The 26571-nt window shown below is 52.6% G+C and overlaps 1 protein-coding gene across 1 annotated transcript in view; it reads right to left on the bottom strand.

The window, feature by feature from the left end:
• Window positions 1-23236: 23236 nt before the first annotated feature.
• Window positions 23237-26571, bottom strand: part of EPHA8 (EPH receptor A8) — a 37408-nt gene continuing 34073 nt past the window's right edge. Inside the window, exons 13-17 of the mRNA XM_030913114.1 lie at window positions 26010-26219; window positions 24185-24334; window positions 23907-24097; window positions 23537-23710; window positions 23237-23373 (exon numbers count right to left, since the gene is read on the bottom strand). Of these exons, the coding sequence (XP_030768974.1) occupies window positions 23259-23373; window positions 23537-23710; window positions 23907-24097; window positions 24185-24334; window positions 26010-26219 (840 nt within the window). The 3' untranslated portion in view covers window positions 23237-23258. The remainder of the gene's footprint in view (window positions 23374-23536; window positions 23711-23906; window positions 24098-24184; window positions 24335-26009; window positions 26220-26571) is intronic.

The raw sequence follows: 26571 nt of genomic DNA, 5'->3' as shown, positions 1-26571 counted from the left end.
GGCTCACTGCAACCTCCGCCTCCCGAGTTCAAGCGATTCTCCTGCTTCAGTCTCTGGAGTAGCTGGGATTACAGGCATGCACTACCACACCCGGCTAATTTTTTATATTTTTGGTAGAGATAGGGTTTCACCATGTTGGCCAGGCTGGTCTCGAACTCCTGACCTCAAGTGATCCACCCACCCAAAGTGTTGGGATTACAGGCATGGGCCACTGCGCCCAGCGGTACTTTGTATAAGTAAAATCACGCATCCTTTTCTGACTGGCTTATTGCACTTAGGATAACGCCCTCAGGGCTCATCCATATTATAGCATAGATCAGAATATCATTCCTTTATAAAGCTGACTAATATTTCATGGTATGGACAGATCATGTTTTATTTATCCCATCCATCCAGTGACGGGCAGTTGGGTTACTTCCACATTTGGCCACTGTGAATAATGCTGCAATGAACACAGGTGTACAAAGTCACCACCTTCCTGAGACCTCCATGGGGGCCACTCCCCAAGAGCTTTGCCAGGATCCACAGGTCCCAAACTGCCCATGATCCAGGAACTAGGACCCGCCCAGCCCCTCACCCACTGGCCGCCTTGCTTCCCCCGAGCTCCGTGCCTTTGCTTTCCCCGCCTGGTGTGTCTTTCCCCAGCATCTCCATCATCCAATGCCGCTCACTCATCAAGGCTCATCTTGAATGCCCCCCACCCCCACCCATAGCCTTCTCTACTTTCCTTGTACTGTCTGCTACCTCTAGTCCTCACCCTCTGTCTGTCCCTCACTTAGGTCTCTGATTATTATTATTATTATTATTATTATTTTATTTTTATTTTTAGTAGAGACAGGGTTTCCCCATGTTGGCCAGGCTGGTCTCGATCTCCTGACCTCAGGTCACTGCCCACCCTAGCCTCCCAAAGTGCTGGGATTACAGATGTGAACCACCACATCCGGCCTCTGTCTCTGATTATTTTCAACCTTAGACTAGTATTACCTGTGACTGCCCCCTCTTCCAGAATAGGGAATTTCCTTCAGAATATTGTTGAGAGGGCTAGGCACAGTGGCTCATATCTGTAATCTCAGCATTTTGGGAGGCTGTGGCGGGAGGATCCCTTGAGGCCAGCAGTTTGAGACCAGTTTAGGCAACATAGCAAGACCCCCGTCTCTTAAATAAGAATTAGCTGGTCCAGACATGGTGGCTCACGCCTGTAATCCCAGCACTTTGGGAGGCTGAAGCAGGCAGATCATGAGGTCAGGAGTTTGAGACCAGCTAGCTAACATGGTGAAACCCCGTCTCCACTAAAAATGCAAAATTAGTTGGGTGTGGTGGTACACACCTGTAATCCCAGCTACTCGGGAGGCTGAGGCAGGAGAATCACTTGAACCCGGGAGGCAGAGGTGCAGTGAACTGGGATTGCACCATTGCACTCCAGCCTGGGCAAGAAGAGCGAAACTCCATCTCAAAAATAATAATAAGAAGAAGAAGAATTAGCTGGGCATGGTGACGCATGAATGTAGTCCTAGCTACTCAGGAGGCTGAAGGGGGAGAATTGCTTGAGGTCAGGAGTTTGAGGTTACAGTGAGCTATGATCACTACTGTACTCCAGCCTGAGCAACAGAGTGAGACCCTGTCACTGGAAAAAAAAATATTGCTGAGATGGACTTCTGAGTATAAGGCAAAAATGAAAAAAAATGAGAGTCCTCTTTCTTTGGAATGTGTCTATCTTAACTGAATAAAGCGGGTCCCTTGTGCCAGCGCAATGAATTAGAGGTAATCTGGCTTCCTGAGTCTTGCTACACTTTCTTTGCCAAGTTAGATAAGACAGTCACTTGCCAGACCGGATCCTAGACAGACCGGGTTCAAATCCTGGCCCTGACCCTTCCTGGCTGTGTGGTACCAAGCAAGTTACTTTATTTCTCGGCACCTCAGTGTGTCCATCTATGAAATGGGCATAGTAATATAATCTACCTCACATGATTGTGACAGCTATTAATGGAGTCAATAGGGTAATAATGTCTTTGGAACAGTGCCAAGGGTATAGTAAGCATTCACCAAATACCAAACATGATTTGTTAAAGGAATACATAGTGTGGGCTCAGGGAATCTTTGCCAAATTAATGGGAAGAGTGAGGCCCAAGAGGGAGTTTGGATCCAAAGTAAGCAGGTGCCAGGGGTCTGGAGACAGCTGCTCAGCCTCCCCTCCGCTGAGTGGGTAACACGATGCTGGCTGCCCACACTGCAAGGCTGTTCTGGGCATTAGTGTGGGGCTTGGGGTGGAGGCATAGGTCTAACAGGACAAAGGGCCCTTGACCCAGCTCTTTCCTCCTCAGGGAGAGGGACTTCTGAGCAGCCTTCTTGGGAGACCCCACTCCCTGGCTTTCTCCAGGCAGACAGGCAGTTGCTGGGAGAGCCAGGAAGGAGCTGGCACATCTGGGCAGCAGCTGTGGGATAAGCCATCCTCCCCTCGTCCGCCACTCTCCACAGTAACTGAGGCTGCGGGGGGCTTTCTGAAGGCTGGGTCGACCCCGGCAGGAAGGAAAGGAGGCAAAGGCCCATGGAGTGGACTCTAGGGCCAGCCTGGAGTGATGGGTGAAAGTACCAAGTCACTCTTGGAGCCAGGCCATGGTCAGCAGTTTTGTCCAGGCACCTGGAGAGGGCACTGGGACCCTGGAGAGCCAGGTTCTAGGCCCAGTGGAGCCTGTACTGCCTCAGCCTCGTCCTCCTTTCTCAGGGTTCACTATCTTTGTCTCTAACAGGTACTATCCTGCCTCCCCCATGGGGCTGTGGGGCAATGCTTCTAAGAAGATGCTCGAGGCCAGGCACCATGGCTCACACCTGCAATCCCAGAACTTCGAGAGTCCAAGGTGGGCAGATCACTTGGGGTCAGGAGTTCAAGACCAGCCTGGCCAACATGGTGAAACCCTGTCTGTACTAAAAATACAAAAATTAGCTGGGTGTGGCGGTGAGTGCCTATAATCCCAGTTACTGGGGAGGCTGAGGCAGGAGAATCGCTTGAACCTGGGAGGTAGAGGTTCAGTGAGCTTAGATTGCACCACTGCATTCCAGCCTGGGTGACAGACCGAGACTCCGTCTCAAAAAAAAAAAAAAAAAAAATCCTTGTGAAGAAGCTTCCCCAAACCCAGGCAAATCTAAGGGCATCAAAGTCCTGCTGGTGGGCGACTCGCTCAGCGGTCCCTCCCACCACCCAGCAGACAGTGGAGCGGGTCTGAACATAGAGAGAGATGTTTATGGAGCAGAAAGAGGGCTGGCTGGCTGGGAGTCCTCTGCTCCCTCTTCCCCTCTGTAGCCCATGTGCTTGCCTTAAGTGAGCGACCTCATCTTGGAGCCTCAGTTTCCCTATCATGGATGGCGCCTTGCAGGGCCAGGCAGTTTAAAAAAAAAAGAAAAGAAAAAGAAAGAAATTGTATGTAAATGTTCACAACTTCCCTGCATGGTAAAGGTTTCACTCCTGATTAGGTGATGTTGCTTGCCCTAGGCATTAGCACATGGGCTGTGTGGCCTTGAGCTGGCACCGTTACCTCTCTGACCATCGGTTTTCACATCTGTAAAATGGGAGTGGCACTCTCCCTCGAAGGTGCTAAGTATTGGTGGACAATGAAAATCCAAGGTCCGGGTACAGTGGCTCACACCTGTAATCCCAGCCCTTTGGGAGGCCGAGGCGGGTGGATCACCTGAGGTCAGGAGTTCGAGACCAGCCTGACCAACATGGCGAAACCCCGTCTCTACTAAAAATACAAAAATTAGCCGGGTGTGGTGGTGTACGCCTGTAATTCCAGTTACTCGGGAGGCTGAGGCAGGAGAATCGCTTGAACCTGGGAGGAAGAGATTGCAGTGAACTGAGATTGCACCACTGCACTCCAGATTGGGCAACAGAGCAAGACTCTGTCTCAAAAAAAATAAAATAAAATAAAATAAAAATCCAAGGAAGCCTCGCTGAGGTTTGAACCAAGGGCTGTCGCGCCTTCCCCTGCTGTACACCAGGCTGCCCCTGTGGGTGGGGGTTGGACAATAGGATCTTCAGGAGTCTTTGCAGCTTGACTTGGACACTCCCAGGACTTCATCTAAGCCTCTGGATTCCTTGGAGCCCTCTATCTCACTTCATTTGGTCTATTGCCTGATTTTACCTGAGGGCTGTTTTTGATGACGTAGTGGCCCTTGGTCCCCCAGCCCCAGTTCCCAGAACCCAGCTGTGTGGGGGGTCTTCCTTGGCAATGAGGTAGCGGCCATGACTTCCTGAGGCTCTCAGCATCCGTGAGGGGCTAACTGGGGACGCCACTCCAGAGCACCCTCCTTTGCTTCTCAGCAGGAGGGAGTGACCAGGTTATTTTTGTGATAAAAGTTGAATAAATTGAAAGGCACGGTTTTTATTCAGTGGGTAATTAGCTGCCGCTGCTGCACTCCCTCCTAATTGTCTCTCTCACTCCAGACGGGCGGAGATCAATAGGAAGCGGCCGCTGTGCGGTGAAAGTCACAATTAATTAATTGCCGGGCGTGCGTGTGTCTCCATCTCTGTCACATCAAAGGGCTGGGGGCAGTAGCTGCCCAAGTCTCGGCTCTGCTGGGCTGGTCCAGCCCAGAGGCCCCAGATGCGTGTGACCACGAGCCACAAGGCAGCCTTCCTGCCTCTCTCTCTGGCAGCAGGAGGCTCCTAGAGAAGGGGTCCCCTGAGACCTCAAGCTTATCATCATCCCACCACCCCCAAATGTCCACCATAGCATCCCTGCCTTGGATACCTCAGCCTTGGTCCTCTGGCTGCCCTTTGCCCGTTCAGTCTATTCTCTTCCCTGCAACTTTGGCTGTATCGGTGATCAGAATAGTGGTTACCTCTGCTGGTGGAAGGGAGGTGGTGACTGGGATAGGGAACATTCTGGGGTGCTGGAGATGCTCTACATTTTTTATTCAGGTGGTGGTTTCATGGGTGTACACCTGCATCATAAGCCATTTGATGCAAAAGCCAAAGGTACACTTAAGATTAATGCAAACAGTTACACACACACGCAGCACCTCTCCCCATTCAGTAGTACCCACTTCCGTTTATGTGCCAGGCATGGAGACATCAGGATGATGAGGATCGCACCACCAGTGAGTGATGAAACCACAGGCCCTGCTTAAACATCTCTTCCCTAATCTTCACCACCAGCCTTGAAGATAAGTAACATTATTTCCACTTTACAGACAGAAAAACAGAGGCACAGAGAGGGGCTGGGAAGGAACAAAGATGAGGAGAGGTGAGAAGAGGATGGAGGGTGGTGGGGAAAGCGGGAGGGAAGGGCTTGTGTATGTGGAGGGCTCTTGTGCGCCAGGCATGAGCTTGAACCTCCATCTCTCCATGAAGGTGGAGCCATGCGTCCCATTTTACAGATGGGGAAGCTGAGGCTCAAAGAGGTGCAGTCCCTTGTCTAAGGCCACACTACCTGGAAGTGATGGGACACATCTGGAGTTACCTCACTCCAATGTCCCTGTGATTGGAGAAAGAGGAAGAGCGGGAGGACAGAGATTGTGGGCAGGGCGGGCTGGAGAACCCACGGAGCCAGGAGGCAGGTGGCCTTAGTGACTTACAGAAAGAGCTGGGGGTGAGAGGGGGCCCGAGGCCGAATGAGTGAACCTCGCAAGGTGTGAGCACGAAATAGGTCCTGCTAAAAGACACCACCATGTGGGTGCACACACACGTGCACGCAGTGCATACACACACACACTTCAACATTTTTGCTCTGTTCCAACCTTTGCAGAGGGCTTTCTGCTGCCTCACGGGGGCCAGTGTGTTCAGCTTCTCCTCACCTGCCCCCAAGGTTTGCTGTGCCCTAATACTGCCTGGCACAGAGATGGGACTTGGTATGTGGGCTAGGAGCTGGGCAGGGCCATGCTGAACTCTGGCCACACAGCCTCTACCCAAGGCCCTTGGCTGTGCGGGTGAAGCCTGGCTTTGGGAAGCATCAGGCCTGCCTGTCCCAGGCCTCAGCCAGTGCTCCTTTGTCCTGCTTTGGCTCTCCCAAGCGGGCTCCTCTGCCTCCCTGGAGCTCACAGGTTGACAAATATTGTAACAGCTTCCTACTGGTGGGGGAGGTGATACCCGTCCTTTGGTCTGCTGTTTCTTGGTGAGAACACCACAGCGAGTCCAGCCTCCTGCTCCCGGCTGGTCGTCAGGGGAGGCCACCTCCATGCTCCCACCAGCGTTGCCTCCTGTCACTGTGCCTTTGAAGTGGCGCCTGATTTTCCAGTCTGTCTGAAGTTGCTCGCTGTTTATGCAGCAGCTGGTCTGGCAAGTCCCCCTGCCGGGCCTTTCCATGACGGTGCCAGCCGCTGGGGACTCAGGGAGACAGCCACCAGGCCTCCAGGGGGATAATGGGAAGAAGCCGAGATGCCATTTCTGTCTTCAGGGTCTTCTAGACTGAGTTTGCTTATTTTTTGCTTAAAAGGACAAAAAAAAAAAAAAAAAAAAAAAAAGAGTTTCTACGAACCCCAATGTGCTATCTCTCTTCAAAGAATCAAAGAAAAGAGAATAAAGATTTAAAGCAAAACAAAACAAAACAAAAAAAACAAGAGCCAAAGGTAAAATTCTTACATTTCTTTGAACATTTTTACGGCTGCAACTGCTGCATGGTGGAAGGTGCTAGACTGGGAATGCTTTTGCAGATGCTAATGTGCCGTGTGACCCTGGGCAAGTCACTGTGCTCCCTGACTCTCTGCTTGTCGGATCCCCTGATGAGGGTTCAGTGGGCTCTGCCCCACACCACACTGTGGGACTTTCTCACAGGCTGTGCTGTTTGCTGCCCCCAAGACTCAAACCCAGAGAATCAGAGCAGGGAGGTGGAGAGGCCTCCAGGGCTCAGTGAGCAGGATGGTCCCTTTCAGACATGGTTGTGTGAAATCTCCATCTTGAGGATGTCACAGCTGAGGGTCAGAGGCGTTAAGTGAGCAGCCTAGGGTCGCACAGAGAGGGAGTCCGGAAGCAGGATTATTGAAACTGTGTCTTCTGCCTCCCCAGCCAGGAGCTTCTTCTCCTGCCTCATTAAGCTGCAGAAGGAAGTTCCCAGAAAGCAGGGGCCACCTTTATGTAACTTACATTTTTCCATAGAGACCTGTGGGAGTGGAGTTCAAGGGTGAAGGCTCGGAGGTCAGATAGAACTCAGTCCTGCATCTGCCACTCTGTTCACATGACTGCATGCAATTGATTTCATGTCCCCGAGCCTCAGTTTCCCTAACTGTAAACTGGGGCTGTTCCTCATGCCTCCCCATGCATAGCTGTGAGGGTGAGGGAGAGGACACAGGTGAGGTGCTCAGCTCACAGCCTGGCACGTGTGAGCCCTCCATCAATGCCAGCAGCTACTCCTGTGAGCCTTCAGCGTGGGGCGGGAGCCTCGTCTGTTTCCTTCGTCAAATTCTTGGGGTAGGAGAGCACCCTGGAGTGTTCTTCCAGGCCTGCCTGTCACATCGCAGTTGTCACCCCACAGCCCCTCCCACCAGAGCCCCTTCCCAGGAAAGACAGGCAGCCTCCAGCAGGATGTACAGGAAATGTCAACCTCATCTCGCCCAGAGGCCACTGCTGATACTGACGAGACCCCCGGCGGGCAGGGCAGACAGTGAGCAGCTCAGGGTTTGGCCTTGCCCCCACTGGGCTCGGCCTTTCTTGGTCTCCCTGTCACAGCTCTGGCTCCAGCCTGGGGAGGTGACCCCACAGGTTGCTTGGGTTGCCTGCCTGGCTGGGAAGCTGTCAGTCTATGGGCTGGCCTTAGAGGGAGCTGGTGGGCAGGCAGGTGGGGGGCCAGCCTCCAGCTAGCAGTGCAGAGGGCAGGTGCCTGGTGGGCATGGGCTCAAGGCTCGGATGCAGAATGAACTGGTTTGGAAGTCTGACTCTGGCTCACTGTGCGACCTGGGGCAAGTTAAGTCGCCTCTCTAGGGGAAGGTTCTTCAGCTGAAAACGTGCCCAGGGTAAATGTTCTCCCAACAGGACCGCTGGGAAAACTGGAACAATGGCAGTTGGGAACACACAGAGTGGCAGCCTAATGAATGGGAGATGCTATTCATTGTGTTGTGTCCCCGGCCTCTCAGGTGGGCAAGAGATTCATTCATTCAGTCAGTCATTCACTTATGCAATAAGGCGGCTTTGCACTTACTATAGTTTGCCAGACCAGTTCTAGGCACTGGGGAGACAGCTGTGAACAAAGAGACTAGGCTCCTTGCCTTCATGGAGCTGACATTCTAGTGCAGGCGGAATGGGGGACTGGAAGGGGAGGCTGCTGGAAATCAGAGGCCCAGGGAGGACGAAGAATGTGATGGGGCCACAGTAGAAAGAACACAGAAGACCTGTGTTCAAAGCCTGTCTCAACTACTAACATGCTGTGTGACCTTGGGCAAGGCACTTCCTCTCTCTGGCCTTCAGTTTCCACATTTGCAAAAGGGGACGCATCACCCTGCCTCACATCACCGAGAAGCAAGTCTCCAATGAGGCCAGTCTTGGAAAAGCCACCAGGAGAATGGGTTCCTCTGCCTGCCTAGCTCCCCTCCCCTGAGAATCACAGCTGGGCACCTAGTAGAGGAGTAGGGTGTGACCTGCAGCTTCTCCCCAGGCTTGGGACCCAGTCCAGCATACCCAAAGCTACAAACCTGAAAATGGCCACTCCACCTTTTGAAGTCTGGTGCTCACCTGAAGTGGAGGCAGGAGCTCTGCACATCTTCTCCAGCCCTATGCTGTCTGGACTAAGATCACCTCCTTGAGATCCTGTTTCTTCCAGTCACCCTCCAGGTGGGATCCTGGGGATCAGAGTAGCCTTGCAGCTACAGAAGACCAGCAATCATTCATTCATTCATTCATGCATCCATCATCAATCAGTTGGTCAGTCAACAAACACTCACCTAGCATTTAACAGGTGGCAATGCCATTTTAAGCACAGGTTATTGGGGTGTGTCAATTTCTTCAGCAAACACTGAGCACCTCCTCTGTTCTGGAGTTCCGTACCTGGCACTGGGAATGAAGTGATTAATTGATTTATTAAATGTTTAGAGGCACCTACCATGTGCCCTGTGGTTAGTGTCAAAGAAATATGGAGGCGGCCAGGTGTGGTGGCTCACACCTGTAATCCCAGCACTTTGGGAGGCCGAGGCGGATGGATCACGAGTTCAGGAGATTGAGACCATCCTGGCCAACATGGTGAAACCCCGTCTCTACTAAAAATATAAAAATTAGCTGAGTGTGGTGGTGTGTGCCTGTAGTCCCAGCTACTTGGGAGGCTGAGGCAGGAGAGTCACTTGAACCTGGGAGGCGGAGGTTGCAGTGAGCTGAGGTCATGCCACTGCACTCCAGCCTAGCAACAGAGTGAGACTCCACCTCAAAAAAAAAAAAAAAAAAAAAAAAAAGAAATATGGAGGCCTTACTCTGTGCCAAGCACTATGATAGGCACAGGGAACAGAGTCACGGGCTCCCTGAGCACCAGCGCTGAGCCAGGCACCATGCCTGGAGAGCAGCGGCTGGCGTTTTGTATGCGGACATGAAGCCCGGAGTCTCCCTATGGCTAATGAATCATCGAGCTTCACAAGAGAAGCGCGAATGGACCCCCTTGTCCGTGAATTTGCTAATTGAGCTCCTCGAACTCAGACATTAACCTGCATTACCATAAATACTGCAGAGAACAGCCATTCTCGACTGCTGCTCAATGGTAATATAGAAAATCAGTCGAGGGATAAAACTGAAATGGAATCAGAAAACCTGATTTTCACCATTAATTCAAACCTAGTCTCCCCCAGATACCTTCAGCTAAATCTTTCTCTAACACTCAAGGGCTGGAGAGAGGAGCATGGGGACGGGGGCTGGAAGAAGGGAGAGGCTTAGCAATGGAGGCTGGGGAGTGTAAACTGGGGCAGGGGCTTGAGGGTAGGAGCGGGCCTGTTCTACCTCACTGGAGGCAGCCAGCCCTGGCCCATGGCCTAGAGGAGTGACCTTGCTGATGAGTGAACTCAGTGCCATACATGAGAGAAATGGGCAGAGAGCTGGGGATAGCAAGAGCCAAGAGTGTGGGCAGAGAGACAGAGGGGGCAAGAAGTGGAGGGACAGGCAGACAGGTAGCTAGAGGGACTGACCGACTGCCAGGTAGACAGAGGAAAACAGACAGACAAACAGAATGACAGATGGACAGCCAGCCTGACCCACAAGAAGCCTGACGACCCACGGGTAGACAGACAGAATCACAGGCAGACAGACGGGCCCAGTGACAGTCCAAGCAGCAGGTCCAGGGAGAGGCAGACAGCCAGGCTGTCCATTGAGAGGACAATTGCATGGACTGACACCAGGTGACAGGGACTGGAGGCTGGAGTTGGGGACAGAGGCTGGAATCGTCGAGCCCTCCCTAGACACGTTAGCAGGAGGAGACCCGGCAGATGGCTTCACATTTCGTGTTAAGCCCCTTGCGTGACGAGACTGGCGTGTGGGGTGCTCCCCTGGGCCCCAGGCTTCCCGGCTTCTTCCCCCTCCTCCTCCTCCCCCTCACAGCCATGTGCATGATCTGGCACGCAAGGCAAGGAGGCTCAGAGCAGCCTTGATGTCTGCTCCGTGGTTGGGCAGTGGGAGCACTGCGTGGACCCCTATGTGGGCCCAGTTGTCTGCGGGGGGCTCAGACCCAGTTCAGGGTCCTAGCCCTGGGGACTTGGACTTGGGAGGTTGGGAAGTCCTAAAGGGAGCCTGCTGGGCTGCTGCTCCATCCCTCTGCCTCATTCGTCTGTTCCATCTGACCCTGGCCGCCACACTGTGTGGTAGATTCTGTTATTGTCCCCATTTAACAGAGCAGCAAACTGAGGCTCAGGGAGAGGAGGGAGGTGGACCAAGGACTTTCAGCATCGGGGGGTGGAATCTTTCTGTCCGGGGGTTGGGCTGCTCACAGGAAGCTCACTTGTGCTCTGCTCTTCCGTAACTGATGCTGCTGCTAAGTCCAATGTACTTTGGCAGGGGAGTGACTGTGCCAGACCCTAGAATTCCCTTTAGGAAACCTACTGGCTCTCAGATGGAAGCCACATTGACAGCATCAGCTTCTTCAGTGGTCCAAGTGCCTCTGGTATCCATCGGGAACTGCCATCTGTCTCTTATTTGGTCACAAATTCAGGTGAGGCAAACCCCCAACAGCTGGAGCTCCAGTCACTCAACTCCCTGTTGCTGACTGCCGCCCAGCCCCGACACCAACGAGACAGGTGGGGTGGAAATTGGGGCTTCCCTGAGGAGTAAATGGGGCCTCAGCACCAATCACCTTGATTTTCATCCAGTTCTCTCTCATCAGAACTCAGGACAAAAAATACTTCCATTCATCAAGATAACCATAGCAGCTGTGGGAGCGGCAGGAGCAGTAATGGTCATTTACCAAGTGTTAACCAGGAAGAGGTAAACTGTGTTCCAAGCCCAAGACACATTAGTTCACACCTCACAGTGACTCCGAGGCAGGCATTGGCCCCATTTTACTAGAGTGGAAGCTGAAGCCTCCCTGGCTTCTCTAAAGTCTCTTGGTGAGAGGCAGGGTCGGGATCTAGACTCCAGTCTGATTCTAAAGCCTGGGCTCATTCTGCTGCCCCAGGCTGTCTCAGAGATGGTGCAGGAGCTTAGCAGGGCTTCTGAGAGCTGTGGCTGGGCCGTGGGGAGGGAGGGAGGAGGGGAAGGTGGTGGCAGATGGTGGGCGGGGCGGGCCGGAGAACCCACGGAGCCAGGAGGCAGGTGGCCTTAATGACTTACAGGCAGCTTATTCCAAGCCCTGGGCTGCGGCAGGTGAGAGACACCGTCTCATCCCTCATGAAAGAAACATCAGTATTAATCGGATCAGGCCCCACACCCTGGGCTGGGTGCCTCATCCATTTTTCATTTATTTCTTCCTTAAAACTCAATCCAAGGGGAGAAAGAGGGAAGGGAGCTGAGAGAAAGCTGCGGGGTGTGGGGGAGGGGTAGAAATGCTCTGCCTTCCAGATTGGTTCAGGGAGTCTTCGTAGCACAGAGGTTAACAGCACAGGCTTGGAGTCAGACGCACCTGAGTGTGACCCCAGCCCAATTACTTCCTAGTTGTGTGACCTTGAACAAGTTTTCTTTCTTCTCTGAGCCTCAGTTTCCTCATTTGTATCATACGGCTAATAATACATACACCTCTGCGTTGTGGCAAGCACATAATACGTGTTTAATAAAAGGCAGCCATTGTGCGTAAGAGCTGGTCTGCTGCCCTGAGAACCCTAGAAAAATAATGTTTTGTCTTTCTCATTTTTGGGAAGCTCACTTCTTTTGGAGGCAAAAATGATTCCTTGTTGAGGAACTCTGACAGTAAGAAAGGATTCCTTAAGTGAAGCTGAAATCTGTCTTCCTGAAGCATCCACCATCTGGTTCTGCAAAGACCTAGCCTGGTTCCTGGCCTCCCGGTTCCTTTCCTGGGAGAGATTCCAAGGGACCTGAGGACAGACAGCGTTTGGTGATGCTCCCGCATCCTCACCAGGGTCTTGCTACCGTCTCCCCATGCCGTGGCATCCAGCCCCCCCTCCACCATGGTTCCATCCCCTGGACACACCCAACGGCCTGTTCTTTCCCTTCAGCTCAGGTCAGCAAGTATCACAGCCAATCTCTGGGTTGCATCAACCTCACCCTGCCCCTGAGAAGCTGTGTAAGAGGTGTTCAGGCTACAAGAGAGGCAAGGCTCTAGATGTGCTGGGCCAGCATAGAACATGGCAGGAAAATTGTGAGTTTCTGCTCCAAACAATCCAGCCCCAGGTCCTGGCTACTTCTTAGGAATGTTTGCAGGCTCTCGAAGTCAAGAAGTAGCCCGTCCCAGCCGAGGACCCAGAGGCAAGAGCCAGCGGATGACGCTTCAGCACCAAGGACAGCTCAGCCATGCTATGGCTCTGCATGCGTCCTGCTGGGTTGGAGGCTGTGGGAGGCCGAGGAAGGTGGTGGCTGCATCCTCAGAGAGTTGGTGATAAGCTGGCAGCCTAGGTTGTGTGGTCACAGGATGGGAGTGCTGACTAACTGATAAATGAGTGACTGACTGAATGTCTTTGTTTCAGCCATTGCTGAATTGCTTTCTCAGAAAATTAGGGAACCTTCAGAGAAAGAAATTTTGACTTGAAGTTGAAGGCAAAGTCTTAACTTGTCTGAGCCTCAGTTTCCCCAGCTATGAAATGGGGAGAAAGATATACAATATATAGTATATCTAACGTGCCTGCTGCATAGTCCTTCTGAGATGTGGCCTTTCGTGAGGATACAGCCAAGATTGTCTGCCTGGCTGGGAGGGACACTGGGAGGATCTTGAGGGAAACATGTTAAGCTGGACTCTGGGGTTCTGCTGAGTATCTGCCGTTGAACACTCCATGTCCAGGCTGTCCCTGCGAGGATCCTTGCGTGGAAGCAAAATGATTCCTATTCTGAGCGTCTCAACAGACAAAAAATTATCCTGGGGGCAAGACGGGGGTGGGGAGAGAGGAATCAGAAGTGACCATCCTGACTTGGCATGTGCACACACACACACAGTTCTCTGTACACACAGGCACACGACTCACACCCAGTCACAGGCTGTCCCATGTCACAGTCATGGAAACACATGTACACCAAGCATGCACACATACAATCGTGTATATAATACTATACCTACACCAATCACACACACACACACACGTGTTTTTTGTTTTTTTTTTGTTTTGTTTTGTTTTTCTTGTTTTTTTGAGGCAGAGTATCACCCAAACTGGTCATTTTTAAAATTATTTTTTGTAGAGACCGGGTCTCACCGTGTTGTCCAGGCTGGTTTTGAACTCCTGGGCTCAAGTGACCTTCCTGCCTCAGCCTCCTAAGTGACTGGGATCACAAGCACATGCCACCACACTGAACCCATTTGTGTATTTTATATATTTTAGTCACTGGATTTTACACACAAAGACACACCCATGATCAGCCACTCTCATGCTCATAGCATATACTTACCCATCACAGCCACACTCATATGAACACATACATGCATGGTGGTACACCGACAGTCATATACACAAGTGGAGATAATGCCACATGTACCCTTTGCGCAATCACACACCATGACATGCACAAATATGTCACAACCCCTCCTAGTCATCTACTCACATCTAAGCACAAATTCATAGCAATGAGGTGGGGTTCGGTGACTCACACCTGTAATTCCAGCACTTTGGGAGACTGACACGGAAGGATCACTTGAGACCAGGAGTTTGAGACCAGCCTGGACAATGTAGTGAGATACAGTCTCTACAAAAAATAATTTTAAAAAATTATCCAGGCATGGTAGTGTGCGCCTGTCATCCTGACTGCTTGGGAAACTGAGGTGAGAGGATCGCTTGAGCCCAGGAGTTCGAGGCTGCAGTGAGCTGTGAGGACACCACTGCACTTCAACCTGAGTGACAGAGCAAGACGCTGTCTGAAAAGAAAGAAAGAGAGAAAGAAAGAAAGAAAAAGAAAGAAAGAAAGAAAGAAAGAAAGAAAGAAAGAAAGAAAGAAAGAAAGAAAGAAAGAAGGAAGGAAGGAAAGAAAGAAGGAAAGAGAGAAAGAAAGAAAGGCCGGCAAGGTGCAGTGGCTCAAGCCTGTAATCCCAGCACTTTGGGAGGCCGAGATGGGCAGATCACGAGGTCAGGAGATTGAGACCATCCTGGCTAACACGGTGAAACCCCGTCTCTACTAAAAAATACAAAAAACTAGCTGGGCGAGGTGGCAGGTGTCCGTAGTCCCAGCTACTCAGGAGGCTGACTCAGGAGAATGGCGTGAACCCGGGAGGCAGAGCTTGCAGTGAGCCGAGATCTGGCCACTGCACTCCAGCCTGGGTGACAGAGCAAGACTCTGTCTCAAAAAAAAAAGAAAAAGAAAGAAAGGAAAAAAGGAGGGAGAGAGGGAGAGAGGGAGGGAGGAGAGAGGGAGGAAAGGAGGGAAGGAAAGAAGACAGGAAGGAAGGAGAAGGAAAGAAAGAAAGAGAGAGAGAGAGAAAGAAAGAAAGAAAAAAGGAAAGAAAGAAAGAAAGAAAGAAAGAAAGAAAGAAAGAAAGAAAGAAAGAAAGAAAGAAAGAAAGAAAGAAAGAGAGAGAGAAAGCAAGCACGCATCCTTCTACCCATCATTCATTATCCCTGACCAGTGGGCCTGGGATGCTCTCCCCCAGGAGAAACTGGAAGACAGATTCAGCTATGACATGCTGGCTGGCTGGGTGACTCCCGAACTTTGTACAGGGCCCACATCCTCAACCCTCCTCCCAGCCCCAGCACACACCAGCACTGCCCCTCCCCGAGGGAGTCAGCCTGACCTGTGTTTGGATCCTGATTTTCACTCACCTGCTGTGTGACATGGAGCAAGTTACATAACCTCTGTGTGCCTTGGTTTTCTTATTGGTGAGAAAGGGATGGTAAGAGCAATACCCTCCTAAAGTTGCTGTGAGGACTGAAAAGCACAGTGCACGGAAAGCACTTGGTGCTCTGTATAGCACAGGATAAAATCTCGGTGAATAGTGACTCCCCATCATTAGTGACAATCATGACAGTCAGCCACCCACTGAGGCTCCTGTCAGAGGCCATGCAGACAGCCTTGCCACCACAGCCCCTCTCATGTGAGTGTGTGTGGGGATTATTTTAGCATCTGAAGAGGGCGTCCACCCTGGGAAGGAAGGGGCTGCACCTGGATGCCCCTCTGCTCTCCACCCTGGCCCCATCCATGGGTCACCTTGGCCGTGCATCCATGAACTTCCCTCCTGATGCTTTGGGCTTCCTTCACTTGAGTCTGTGACCTCCTGGCCCCTCCTACTCCCCACCAAAGGCCCAGGGGTGCCTTCTCCTTCCTTGGGTTCTGCCACTTCACAGCAGAAAGGTGGCTTTCTGGTTGATTTTGGTTGATTTTGCACTGGATGCTGAAACCTGCGTTCTTGGTATTCAGGGAGAAGTTTCACGCTAATCTCCCCACTCTGAATGCTCATCACATTTCTCTTAAAGCCACAGGAGCTCCCCCCATCCCCATCTTTTATTCATCACCTTCCACCATCCCCAATACGGGAGACATGGAAATGCAAACCCTCTGAGGACTGCAAATTCCATCCAGCAGTTGACCCTTCCCCGCCCAGAGTAGGGGAGCTGGAGGGTCCTGCAGAGATTCTTGGGCATTGGGGATGGAGTGAAAGGGGCAGCCAGCCCTGGGTCCAGGCCACCAGCCCCAAGTGGAGTGAGTGACAGAGGAGCAACAGTGGGGCCGGGACTCGACTACTTGGGCTGCTTCCCCTCCTATTCCCAAAGACTCATCCATGCTTGCCAACAGCTTTGCTTTCGGTCCCTTCATAGAGACACCCAAGCATCCCCCTCCAGCAATAGTGACAAACACTGTCCCCTGCGTGCTATCCTCACATTACCCTTCAATCCTTATGGCAATCCTGTGGAGTAGATGGAAGTGGTGGCCCCATGTTACAGAGGATGAAACAGGGCTCAGAGAAGTGACTTCCTCAAGGTCACACGAAAGGGAAGGATGAGAAAACTGGCCTTGCTTTAGGGCAGATCCCCAGGGCCCCAGTAAGAGCGATTTGCCTGTACATTTATCATTCACTGAATTATTACCGTGTCCCCCCTTCCCCTGGACTAGGCACTGGGGTTCTCTGACTAAGTGGAGACAGTTCTGGCCTTCATCCATTCACGATGAAAGTGAGAGATCGATGACAGTGGAACATAAGTGCTTCAATGGGGAGCAGCCCTGGAATCTGTGGGATCTCAGAGAAGGGAGGCATCTAACCTCGAATTAGGAGAAGGGAGCCAGAGGTTGAGACCTTCAGTGTGAGTTGAAATTGGCCAGGGGCAGAAGGGAGAGGAAGGACATACCTCTGGTAGAAAACATACATGCCACAGCTGTGGGAGAGGGGTGAGACTATTCACGGGCTTGCAGGTGTTTCCCCCTGGCTGGAGGTTTCCTGTGGGCTTGCTGGAGAGTAAGGACAGGAGGCAAAGCCAGAGATATGGGTGGGTACAGATTTAAAAAACACTATGCTGGGGCCAGGCACTGTGGCTCATGCTTGTAATCCCAGCACTTTGGGAGGCTGAGTGGGCTGATCGCTTGAGCTCAGGAGTAAGAGGACAGCCTGGGCAACATAGCAAACCCCGTCTCTACAAAAAAAAAAAAAAAAAAAAAAAAAAAAAAAAAAAAAAATTAGCCAGGTGTGGTGGCATGCGCCTGTGGTCCTAGCTACTTGAGAGGCTGAGGAGGAAAGACTGATGGAGCTCGGGAGGTCCATCCAGACTGCAGGGAGTCGAGATCATGCCACCCTGGGTGACAGAGCAAGACCTTGTCTTTAACTAAATAAATGAAAGAAAAGAAGGGCATAGAGAGGGGAGGATAGTTGGAGAGAGATTGGAGAGGCCGGCGGCAGCAGATGACGGGGGCGGGGGGCGGGGAGGTTGGAGGTCGGGGGAGGATTTTCGACGTTATTGTAAACTTGATAGGAAGCTTTTGCAGGATTCTAATCCAGAATGTAGCAAGATCTGGTTTATGTTTTTAAAAGATCCCTTTGGCTGCTTGCGGAGAATGGATTATGGGGGCCAGAGAGGAAGTGGGGAGGCTACTGATGAGGCTTCCGCAGTCGCTGAGGGAAGAGGAGGCGGCAGCAGAACCAGGGGCAGGTGGACATGATTAGGCTCCGTGTACTACATTTTGGGGAGAGAACTGACCACATCTGCTGGTCTGTCGCAGCGCAACCAGCCCCCGCCACCGGGGTCCAGGACCCTGGACAGCGTCAACCCTCCCCTCAGCCCAGAAGAGTCAGTTCTTCCAACCTCCCCACCCCACCATCCCCCCACTTCCCCATCCCCATTTCTGAGACCCCGTTTCCTGAAGGCAGCCTGCAGAACCCCTCCCTCCCTTGTGGGTGTTTAAAAATAAGAAACTTTATTTTTTAGAGCAGTTTTAGGTTCACAGCAAAATTGACCGGGAAGTACAGAGACTTCTCATATAGCCCCGTCCCCTTTGTGTTTTTTAAACACTCTTATTTACAATTATAGGCCATTTCAACATATGAGAAAATCGAGAAATAATGTAACAGACACACATCGAGATTAAATGGATATTCACATTTTGCCATATTTGCTTCAGAGTCCCCTATTTTTACAAAAGAGATGTCAATGAAAGACAGATACAGTTGTGCTGACCTGGTGTTTATCTGCCTCGTGCATATTTTATGTTGTCATTACCTAGTTACGCATTCAAAACCTGTGTATTCAATTCTTACATATATTTTTTTAAAGTTTACATAAATGGTGTAAACCTGTGGAGGTTCCTTTGTTATTTTTTTCGTTCCATGTTATGTTTGGAGACTTACCCCTATTGATGGATGTTGATCTACTTTGTTCATTTGAACGGTGGTTGATTATCTTATTGCACTTATAAAGCAGTTTATTTTTTGTTTTCCTGCTGGGAGGCAGTTAGGCTCCTCTTTGTCTTTCTATTACATACTAAGGTGCAATAAATATCCGTGGACATGTATGCTTCTGCATATGAGTATGCTTCTCTGGGACACGGTGAAAAACATTGCTGGTGTCCCACTCGGATGCCTTTTACCTGTAGGTGTTCCCACCCTCCAGCTGTGAGTGTTGACACTAAGGGCTCAGAGCTACTCCCTTCTTGGGAACTCCCTTGCCCACAGTTACACCACTTCTCCATCCTTCCTATGGGATGGCCATAGCTGATGACTGAGTGACATGGGGGTAAAAAATTTTGGCTCCCTTGCCTCGAGGTAGACCGACTCTGCATTGTCACTCCTGCCCCAGAGCTCCCATGGGATCAGATTGAAGCTAATCTCCAACCGAGAACATATCACTGCCTAGCGCTTCCACCCTATCTGCCATCCCATCTCCCTTTCACCTAAGAGCTCTGCTTCAATAAATCACTGCACAAGAATCCCTGACTCAGGCCCCGATTAGGAAACTCAAGAGGCACACATTAGTGGCAGAGTTGGCTAGATCATAGATTTGCTTGTCTTAAAGTTTATCAAGCATTTTCAAATTGCTCTCCAAAGTAGCTGTGAAAATTTAAATTCCCACCAGCAGTTTATAAACATTGCTATTTCCCCCCGTATCTTCATCAATACTCACGTCAGACACTAATTTTGCCAATCGGATTGGTGTAATGAGCTATCTCATTATTGTTTCAACTTGCATTTCCGTGTTTACCAGTGATGTTGAGATTCTTTCATATCTTGTTTGGTCTTTCACATTTCTTCCTCTGGTATTCACTTTTTTTTTTTTTTTTTGCCCATTTTCCTATTGCTCTGGAATGTTTTGGTAGATTGATTCTTTGGAGTTATAAAAAACATTGTTTTGGAAACTAATTGTCTCTTGCTCGTATGGATTGCTAATACCTTCTCCCAGCCAGTGGCTTTAAGAAATCTATTCATCTTTTGTCACACAGAAATAATTGTAATAAGATTTATCATTTTAAAAATCATTTATGCTTTTTGTGTTTTGTTTAGTTTCTACTCTAAGATCATAAAGTTACTTTCCTCTGTTTTCTTGTAAAAAGTTTTATAGTGTGCTCTTCACATTTAGGACTTTAACCAACCTGGAACTTATTTTGTGAGTGGTGTGAGCAGGGATCCAATTTTATGTTTTCCAATAGGGGTATTCAATTGTTCAACATCATCTGTTAACAAGACCATTTTACCCTTTGTCATGTTTCACACTCTCCTATATATTTTGATCTGCCCCAGGCATTATTCTCTGTTCTATTATTTGTTGATCTGTTCCTGGGACCAAGTCTATTTCAATTGTTAGAGCTCCATAGTGCCTATTGATACCTGATAGGGGGAGGTTCCCTTCCTCTTCCTCTTTCTTTTTCAAAATTGTCTTGGCTATTCTGTGTTCTTTATTATTCCATGTACATTTGGGGAGGACTCCGTCAAGTTACCAAGAAAACCCCATTGCAATTTTTATTGGAAATAAAAATGCATAGATTAAATTGGAAGGGCATAGCCAGTGTTGTGGCGGTGAGGCTCCCCATCCATGAACATGGTTTGTTTTTCCTCTCCTCTGCGTTCCATGCCTTGCACAAAGGACTGCCTTGGAAATCCACCTCCAAACCCTTCTCATTCTTCAGTGCTCAACTGAAATGCTTCCTCCTCCAGTTAAGTCCTCCAATGACAGACCTGCCTGTCAAGGCTCTCTCTAACACTCTGGAATCCTTCTGTGTGCTCCATTTTTTGGACACTTAGCACATTGGATCTGATTGAGGGAACCTCTTTTGTGCAGTCTGCACCTCCACCTAGTCTCTGAGCTTTTGAGAAGAAGGGCTGTGTCTCATAGTCTTGTACCCCCAGTGGCACCCAGCACAGAGCAGATGTTGATTAGGATCTGATGATTGGATCCTATCGCCCAATAGGATGTTAGGATCTCTTCCCCTTAAGGGAAGGTAAGTCTGTAGCAACAGATTCTTCCTCATAGGAAACCACTGGTTTTCTGATGAAAGGGCCTGGTGCTTAGTTTGGAGTCTCAAGGAAGTATAACTGGCTTGAAATCAGACAGATTTAGCTCTGTGTAGTGGCTCTGCCATGTGAGACATTGGCCTCTCCAAGTAAGCTTTTGGCTATGTGTGAGTGGGGGACGATATTCTCAATCCCATAGTGCTATTGTGATTCTGAGCGAGACAATGTAGGAAATGCAGTGTAGGTGTTTTCTGCCTGTTCCCACTTCCCCAGTTTGAGGGAGGTTCAGGAGTGAAGCCCTTCTCTCAGCTGGAGATCATCCACTCCCTCACCTCTAAGACCCTGGAGCACCTTCCCCAAATGTCTGAGCCACTGGCACAAATGGATGCTGTTGGCCTCTGCTCTGCCTCTATCTCTGTCTCCTGACCAGAACCCCTGCTGCTGCTCCCTTTCCCCATGAGCAGAGGGAGTCCTCAGCTCCCTGATGTAACTATGGAATATGCTTGTACCCTGTCTCCCCTATTCTGCCTCCCAGCACACAGGTCTCCCAGTGGTCCCCCTTGGTCCTGAGGTCCTGAGGAAGTTGTTTCCAGGAAATATCCTTTCCCTCCTCTTCCATGTGGGCATCTTTCTCCCCCAAGAGAACTCAAGGGCAATACCCAGCTGGAAGGGACTGGACTCTAGGGTTAAGCACCATGTGCACCTCTTGGAAGAGAGAATTTGGGGCTGGGGGTGCTTCCTAGCTGAGCCTGGGATTTGGGGTGTGACAAATCTAGGTTCTGATTCATCCCCCGGTCTGTCCTTTGGCTTTAGGCAGGTTGGCTGAACCAGGACTTAGCTTCCCCGTAGGTACAATGCATGCACTAATCCTACCTCCCCAGACAGATGAGAAAACCAGAGGGGAGAAAAATGAATGGGATGCAAACAGTAGGTGCTCAGTATGAGGCTGACCCTTCCCCAACAGGAGATGTCAAGCTTGTAGAGATGGGGGAAAAATGGGGGACACAGGCAAAGATGAGGCAGAATTTATTCTCATTGTGGGTAATTTCAAGAGTCAGGATGGAGACCACATAGAGGCAGATCCCTAGGACCCTGAGAGGGACCCCACGCTAGAGTCAGGGGCCACACTTTTGCAAGTGCCAGGCCCACTCTGCCTCCATGACTGTGAGGATCCAGAGCCCAGAAACCGGGTAAGAGTGGGGTGGGGGTGGGGAAGAAGACAGGATTCCCCCCGCCCCAGATCGTGTTCTGACCATGTTTCCGACTTCCATAGGAAGGAAGAACAGCTCGGCTATATAGTAATATAATATATAGAGGTGTAGAGAGCTGGCCGCGGCACCTGGATGGGGCTGAGACTCCCCGAATTATTGCAGGAGGGAGAGGGGGCTCAGTGCTGGTGTCCCCGCGGGATAGCTGTGTTGGCTATGGGGAGGGGGGGCAGGGCTGGGGAACTGGGCTCGCCCCTCCCTCTGGGGCTGGCAGGGGGCACACGGTGGGGTTCCTGCTACCCTGCCTGCCAACGGCCTCTGGGATGGGGCTTTATCACCCTGGGTGCTTTTTATGTGCTTTGAAGACCATTTTTGCATTGTCAGGAGTGAGGAAAAAATATTCTGACATGGTAGAAAAGAGATATTTACATACCCTGGTGGGCCGTAAGAGGGAGGTCAGTGTGAGGGGGCGGGGCTTCCAGGGCACCTCCACCCCCAGCGCCCATGTGGGATGGTGTATGGGGACAAGAGCCTTGGCAGGAGGCAGGAGCCCTGACTCCGCCACTTGGTTGTGGTGCGACCTGGGATGGGGCATCACCCCTCTCTCCAGGCCTCGGTCTCCCCATATGCTACAGGAAGGGCTGGGTTGGGGGCTGAGAAGCTAGGATCCTCTGGTCCCTGATCCTAGGCCTCGGGGACAATGGGGAGGTGTCAGGGCTGGGCAGTGAAAGGTTGGCAAAGGGACTTTGAGTGAGGGGCGGTGGAGGGAAGGCATTAGAGGCTAGAGGGGGCTGCTGAGCCCCTGGCCCTGGCCAGGCAGCCAAGCCCAGCTGAGGGTGTCTTATGTGCTCTGCCATGATGCCTCCATGAAGATGGCCAGTGGGACTGGCCGGGAACCCTGTTTTCCTGTTGAAGCAGCGGTGGGAGTTGGGTGGAGGCTGCAGGTGGCCTCCTCGGCTAGAGGGAGGACCCAGACCTGAGATACAGCCAGGGTGGGCTCACCCAGGCAGAGATGAGTGTGGGCCTGGTGCTGGTGCAGTTCAGAAGTGGCCCCTGGCTCCAGCCTCCAGGCGTGGGGGGTGTGCCTCTCCCCCATCCCCGTGGGTATTGGACCTGGCGGTGTCACACACTGAGTTCCCTGCTCACACATCTCCTCATTCATGACACATCATCCACCATCACCCACATGTGCCTCCAGGCTTAACAGATACGCACACGCTCATAACATGCATACGTCCATGCTGAGACCCGAAGGGGTGGACACACATGATCACACATTGTTCACACGGGATCCCCTGACCTTGTGAGAACACCCCCCACCACACACACACACACACACGCACACAGAGGCAGGCGAGTGACGTCCCTGTTGGACTCTGTGGCGTGGAGGCCCCAGGCTCCGGAAAAGAGAAGGCGCCTGCCCTGGGGGACGGGTGTCCTGGCCAGGGTGGTCACCAAAGGCCCCTTCCCAGGCACCTGACCCCTGATAACTCCAGGTCCTGTGGCGGATCCTTCAGCTCCCCTAGCACCCGAGAGGAGGGCAGAGGCCTGGGGCTGCCCTGCCTGTTGCCAGCCCCGCACGTCCTCTGCTGCTGGCATGACCTGGGGAGGGCTTGGTGGCCACCTGGGCCCTGTCGGCTGTGCATCAGAGGTGCCGGCAGGGCCCCTGGGTGCTGGTCAGCTGGGCCCGCATGGTCTGAATGCTGCCCAGGATCTTCTTCTGGTGACCCATGAGGGTGATGCCCAGGGCACGCACGTCTCTGTGAAGGAAGGGTGCTGCTGGCCAGCTGGGCCTGGGAGGCTGGGAGCCACGCACGCAGCCAGGGCCATGGATCTGGACCTGTAGCCTCCCCGGCGGCCCTGCCTCTGGGCCCTCGCCCCCGCCCCCACACGCATGGGCCCCCAGCCCCACCCATCACTCACTGGGCGTTCATGCGTAGCACCATGCCCAGAGAGGAGTAGCCGCCCGCAGCGAAGTGGTCTCGGTACCGGCCCATGCGGATGGAGTCCAGCCAGTCCCCCACGGTGAGGCCCCCGCCGCCACCGCTGCCCCCTCGGAGGTCAAAGCAGCTCCGGGCGAAGGCAGGGGGTGGGCACCTGAGGCACAGGGGCCTTTGGTGAGTGGCCAGGGGGTTCGGGAGGTTGGACCCCCCAGAAGAGGCAGGCTGAGGAAGGGGTCAGGAAGGGCAGGGGCCGGGGGCCCAGGCTGGGCCTGGTCCAGGTGTCAGGGACAGATCTGGGGCAATACTGGGAGGCAGCTGGGCCTCGAGGAGCTGGGGTGGGCACGAGGCACCTGCTGACAGTGGCGGTGGCCCTGAGACTCTCGGGGCTGCGGATCAGCGCGTCGAGGACACTGACAATCTGGGAGAAGCGAGGCCGCTGCGCCCGGTCCTTGTGCCAGCAGTCGAGCATGAGCTGGTGCAGGGCGTGGGGGCAGCCCATGGGTGCGGGCAGGCGGTACCCCTCCTCCACGGAGCTGATGACCTGTGGGGGATCAGCGCTGGGCTCAGCTGTCCCTCCTGGCACCCCAAGTCTTCACCGCCTGCAGCCCTGCCAGGGCCCGGTACTCACATCCCGGTTGGTCATGTTCCAGTAGGGCCGCTCCCCATAGGCCAGCACCTCCCACATGACCACACCGAAGCTCCACACGTCGCTGGCTGAGGAGAAGGTGCGGAAGGCAATGGCCTCTGGGGCTGTCCAGCGGATGGGGATCTTCCCACCCTGCGATGGACACACAAGAGTCGAGGGGCTGCCCAGGCCTGGCAGGGTGTCCTCCGAGCCCTCTGAGTCAGAGAGCTAAGCACTGGGGTCCTGTTTCCCAGTCCAGAGGGACAACACAGCCCCCACCTTCCCAGAGCACCTGTCCTGAGGGAGGCCCCTCAAGAGCCACTGTGAAGACGAAGGAAGGAAGGAGTGAGACGCCTGGCACGAGCAGGTGCTCAGCCAGTACCAGTCACAAGCCCAGGGGGCTCAGGGGCCACAGCCTAGTCGTTTTCCAACTCTTCCTCTTCCTTCTCTTCCCCCACTTCCTTCTCCTTTCTCCTTCCTTCCTTCCTCCCTTCCTCCTTCCTCCCTTCTTTTCCTCCTCCCTTCCTTCCTTTCCTCCTCCCTTCCTTCTTTTCCTCCTCCCTTCCTTCCTTTCCTCCTCCCTTCCTTCCTTTCCTCCTCCCTTCCTTTCCTCCTCCTTTCCTTCTTTTCCTCCTCCCTTCCTTCCTTCCCTCCTTCCTTCCTCCCTCCTTCTGTCCTTCCTTCCCTCCTTTCTTCTTTCCCTCCTGCCTTCCTCCCTCCCTTCCCTCCTTCTTTCCTTCCTTCCTGCCTCCCTCCTTCTCTTCCCCCTCCTTCTCTCCTTCCCCTCCTTGCTTCCTTCTCTCCTTCCCTCATTCCTTCCTCCTTCTTTCCTTCCTTCCTTCCTCCCTGTCTCCCCCACTTCCTTCCTTCCTCCCCCCACTCCCCCTCCTTCTTTCCCTTCCCTCCTTCCTTCCCTCCGTCCCTCCTTCTCTCCTTCCTTCATTTCCTTCCTTTCTCCCTCCCTCTCTCCCTCCCCTCCTTCCTTCCCCATTCCCTTCGTCATTCCCTCCCTCCCTTCCTTTCGCTCCCCTTTCCCCTCCCCCCCACACTCCCCTCCCCTTCCCTTCCTTTCCTCCTTTCTTCCTTTCCACCTTCCTTCCTTCCCTCCTTTGCCTCCTCCTTCCTCCCTCTCTCCTTTCTTTCCCTCCTTCCCTCCCTCCTTTCTTCCTCCTTCCCTTCTGCCTTCCTCCTTCTCCCTCCCTTCTTTCCTCCTTTACTCCCTCCCTCCTTCTCTCCCTTCACTCCCTCCTTCTTCGCTCCCTCCCTTTCTCCACTCCCTCCTTCCTTTCCTTCCTTCTTTCTTTTGTTGTCACAGGATCCTTTCTCCTTGTGAAACCTTACTCAGAGGCTATGGGACAGAGGCTAAGGGAGGGCTCCTGTTGGGGCGGGGTGGAAACTGACCCCTGTGCACTCAGCTGCTGCCTTTAAGGCCGCCCCTAAGGCACTTCTAGAGAGGTCCAAATCCCCATGGAACACGTTTGAAAACAGCTGGGTTTTCGGCAAACTTTAGAGACAGATGTGGAGTCTGGGTACAATTCGGGGAGATTCCAACCCTCCTGAAGTCTCCTGGTGAGTGAGTGACCGTGGGAACCAGCCCTGGGGTCTCCCCTGGCCATGTGATGACAGAAGAAAGGCAGGCAAGGCTGTTCCCATTTCCCAGAGGAAGGCACTGGTGTGAAGAGGAGAAACAGGATGTGCCCCAGGTTGAGGGCCACCCCGAAACTGCCAACTTCATTCAACTACTTGCAGAAGAATTGTCGGGCCCTGGGTGCCACCGGCGCCACCTCCCCACTCCCCAGTCTAGCCGGAAGGAGTGTGGGTGACGCACCGTGGTGGTGTAGGCAGCATCCGGGTCGTCCTCCAGCACCCGTGAGAGTCCAAAGTCAGACACCTTGCAGACCAGGTTGCTGTCAACCAAGACGTTGCGGGCGGCCAGGTCTCGGTGGACGTAGCCCAGGTCTGAGAGGTAGCGCATGCCAGCACCCACTCCTCTGAGCATGCCCACCAGCTGCATGATGGTGAACTGCCCGTCGTGGGTCTGCAGGGGGACACGGCTTGGGCTTCAGGAAGGCCCAGTGAGGTGCCTGGTCCGTGAACAGGAACCCCTCCCATCTGTAGGATGCTCTAGATGGCGCTTTGCAATTTACCAAGTGCTCCATGCTTCTGAAGCACCTTGCAGTTAAGGGTTATTCTCCTGGTCTCATTTGCCCTCACAGCAACCCTGCGAGGTAGGTGGGGCAGCAATGATGGCTTACCCATTTTGTGGAACGAGAGATGGAGGCCCAGAGAGGTTAAGCTCTGTGCCTAAGAGCACCCATCAAAGAAACTGCAGGGCAGCAGCTGGGAATCCCGCCGTCTCCATGACAGCCAGCATGTCCCCCAGCTGGGTG

Source organism: Rhinopithecus roxellana, chromosome 12, assembly GCF_007565055.1.
Source record: "Rhinopithecus roxellana isolate Shanxi Qingling chromosome 12, ASM756505v1, whole genome shotgun sequence".
In the NCBI taxonomy this organism is placed as follows: Eukaryota; Metazoa; Chordata; class Mammalia; order Primates; family Cercopithecidae; genus Rhinopithecus; species Rhinopithecus roxellana.
Note: the sequence above shows the minus strand (reverse complement) of the source record. Positions and strands in the feature narration are given on the sequence as shown.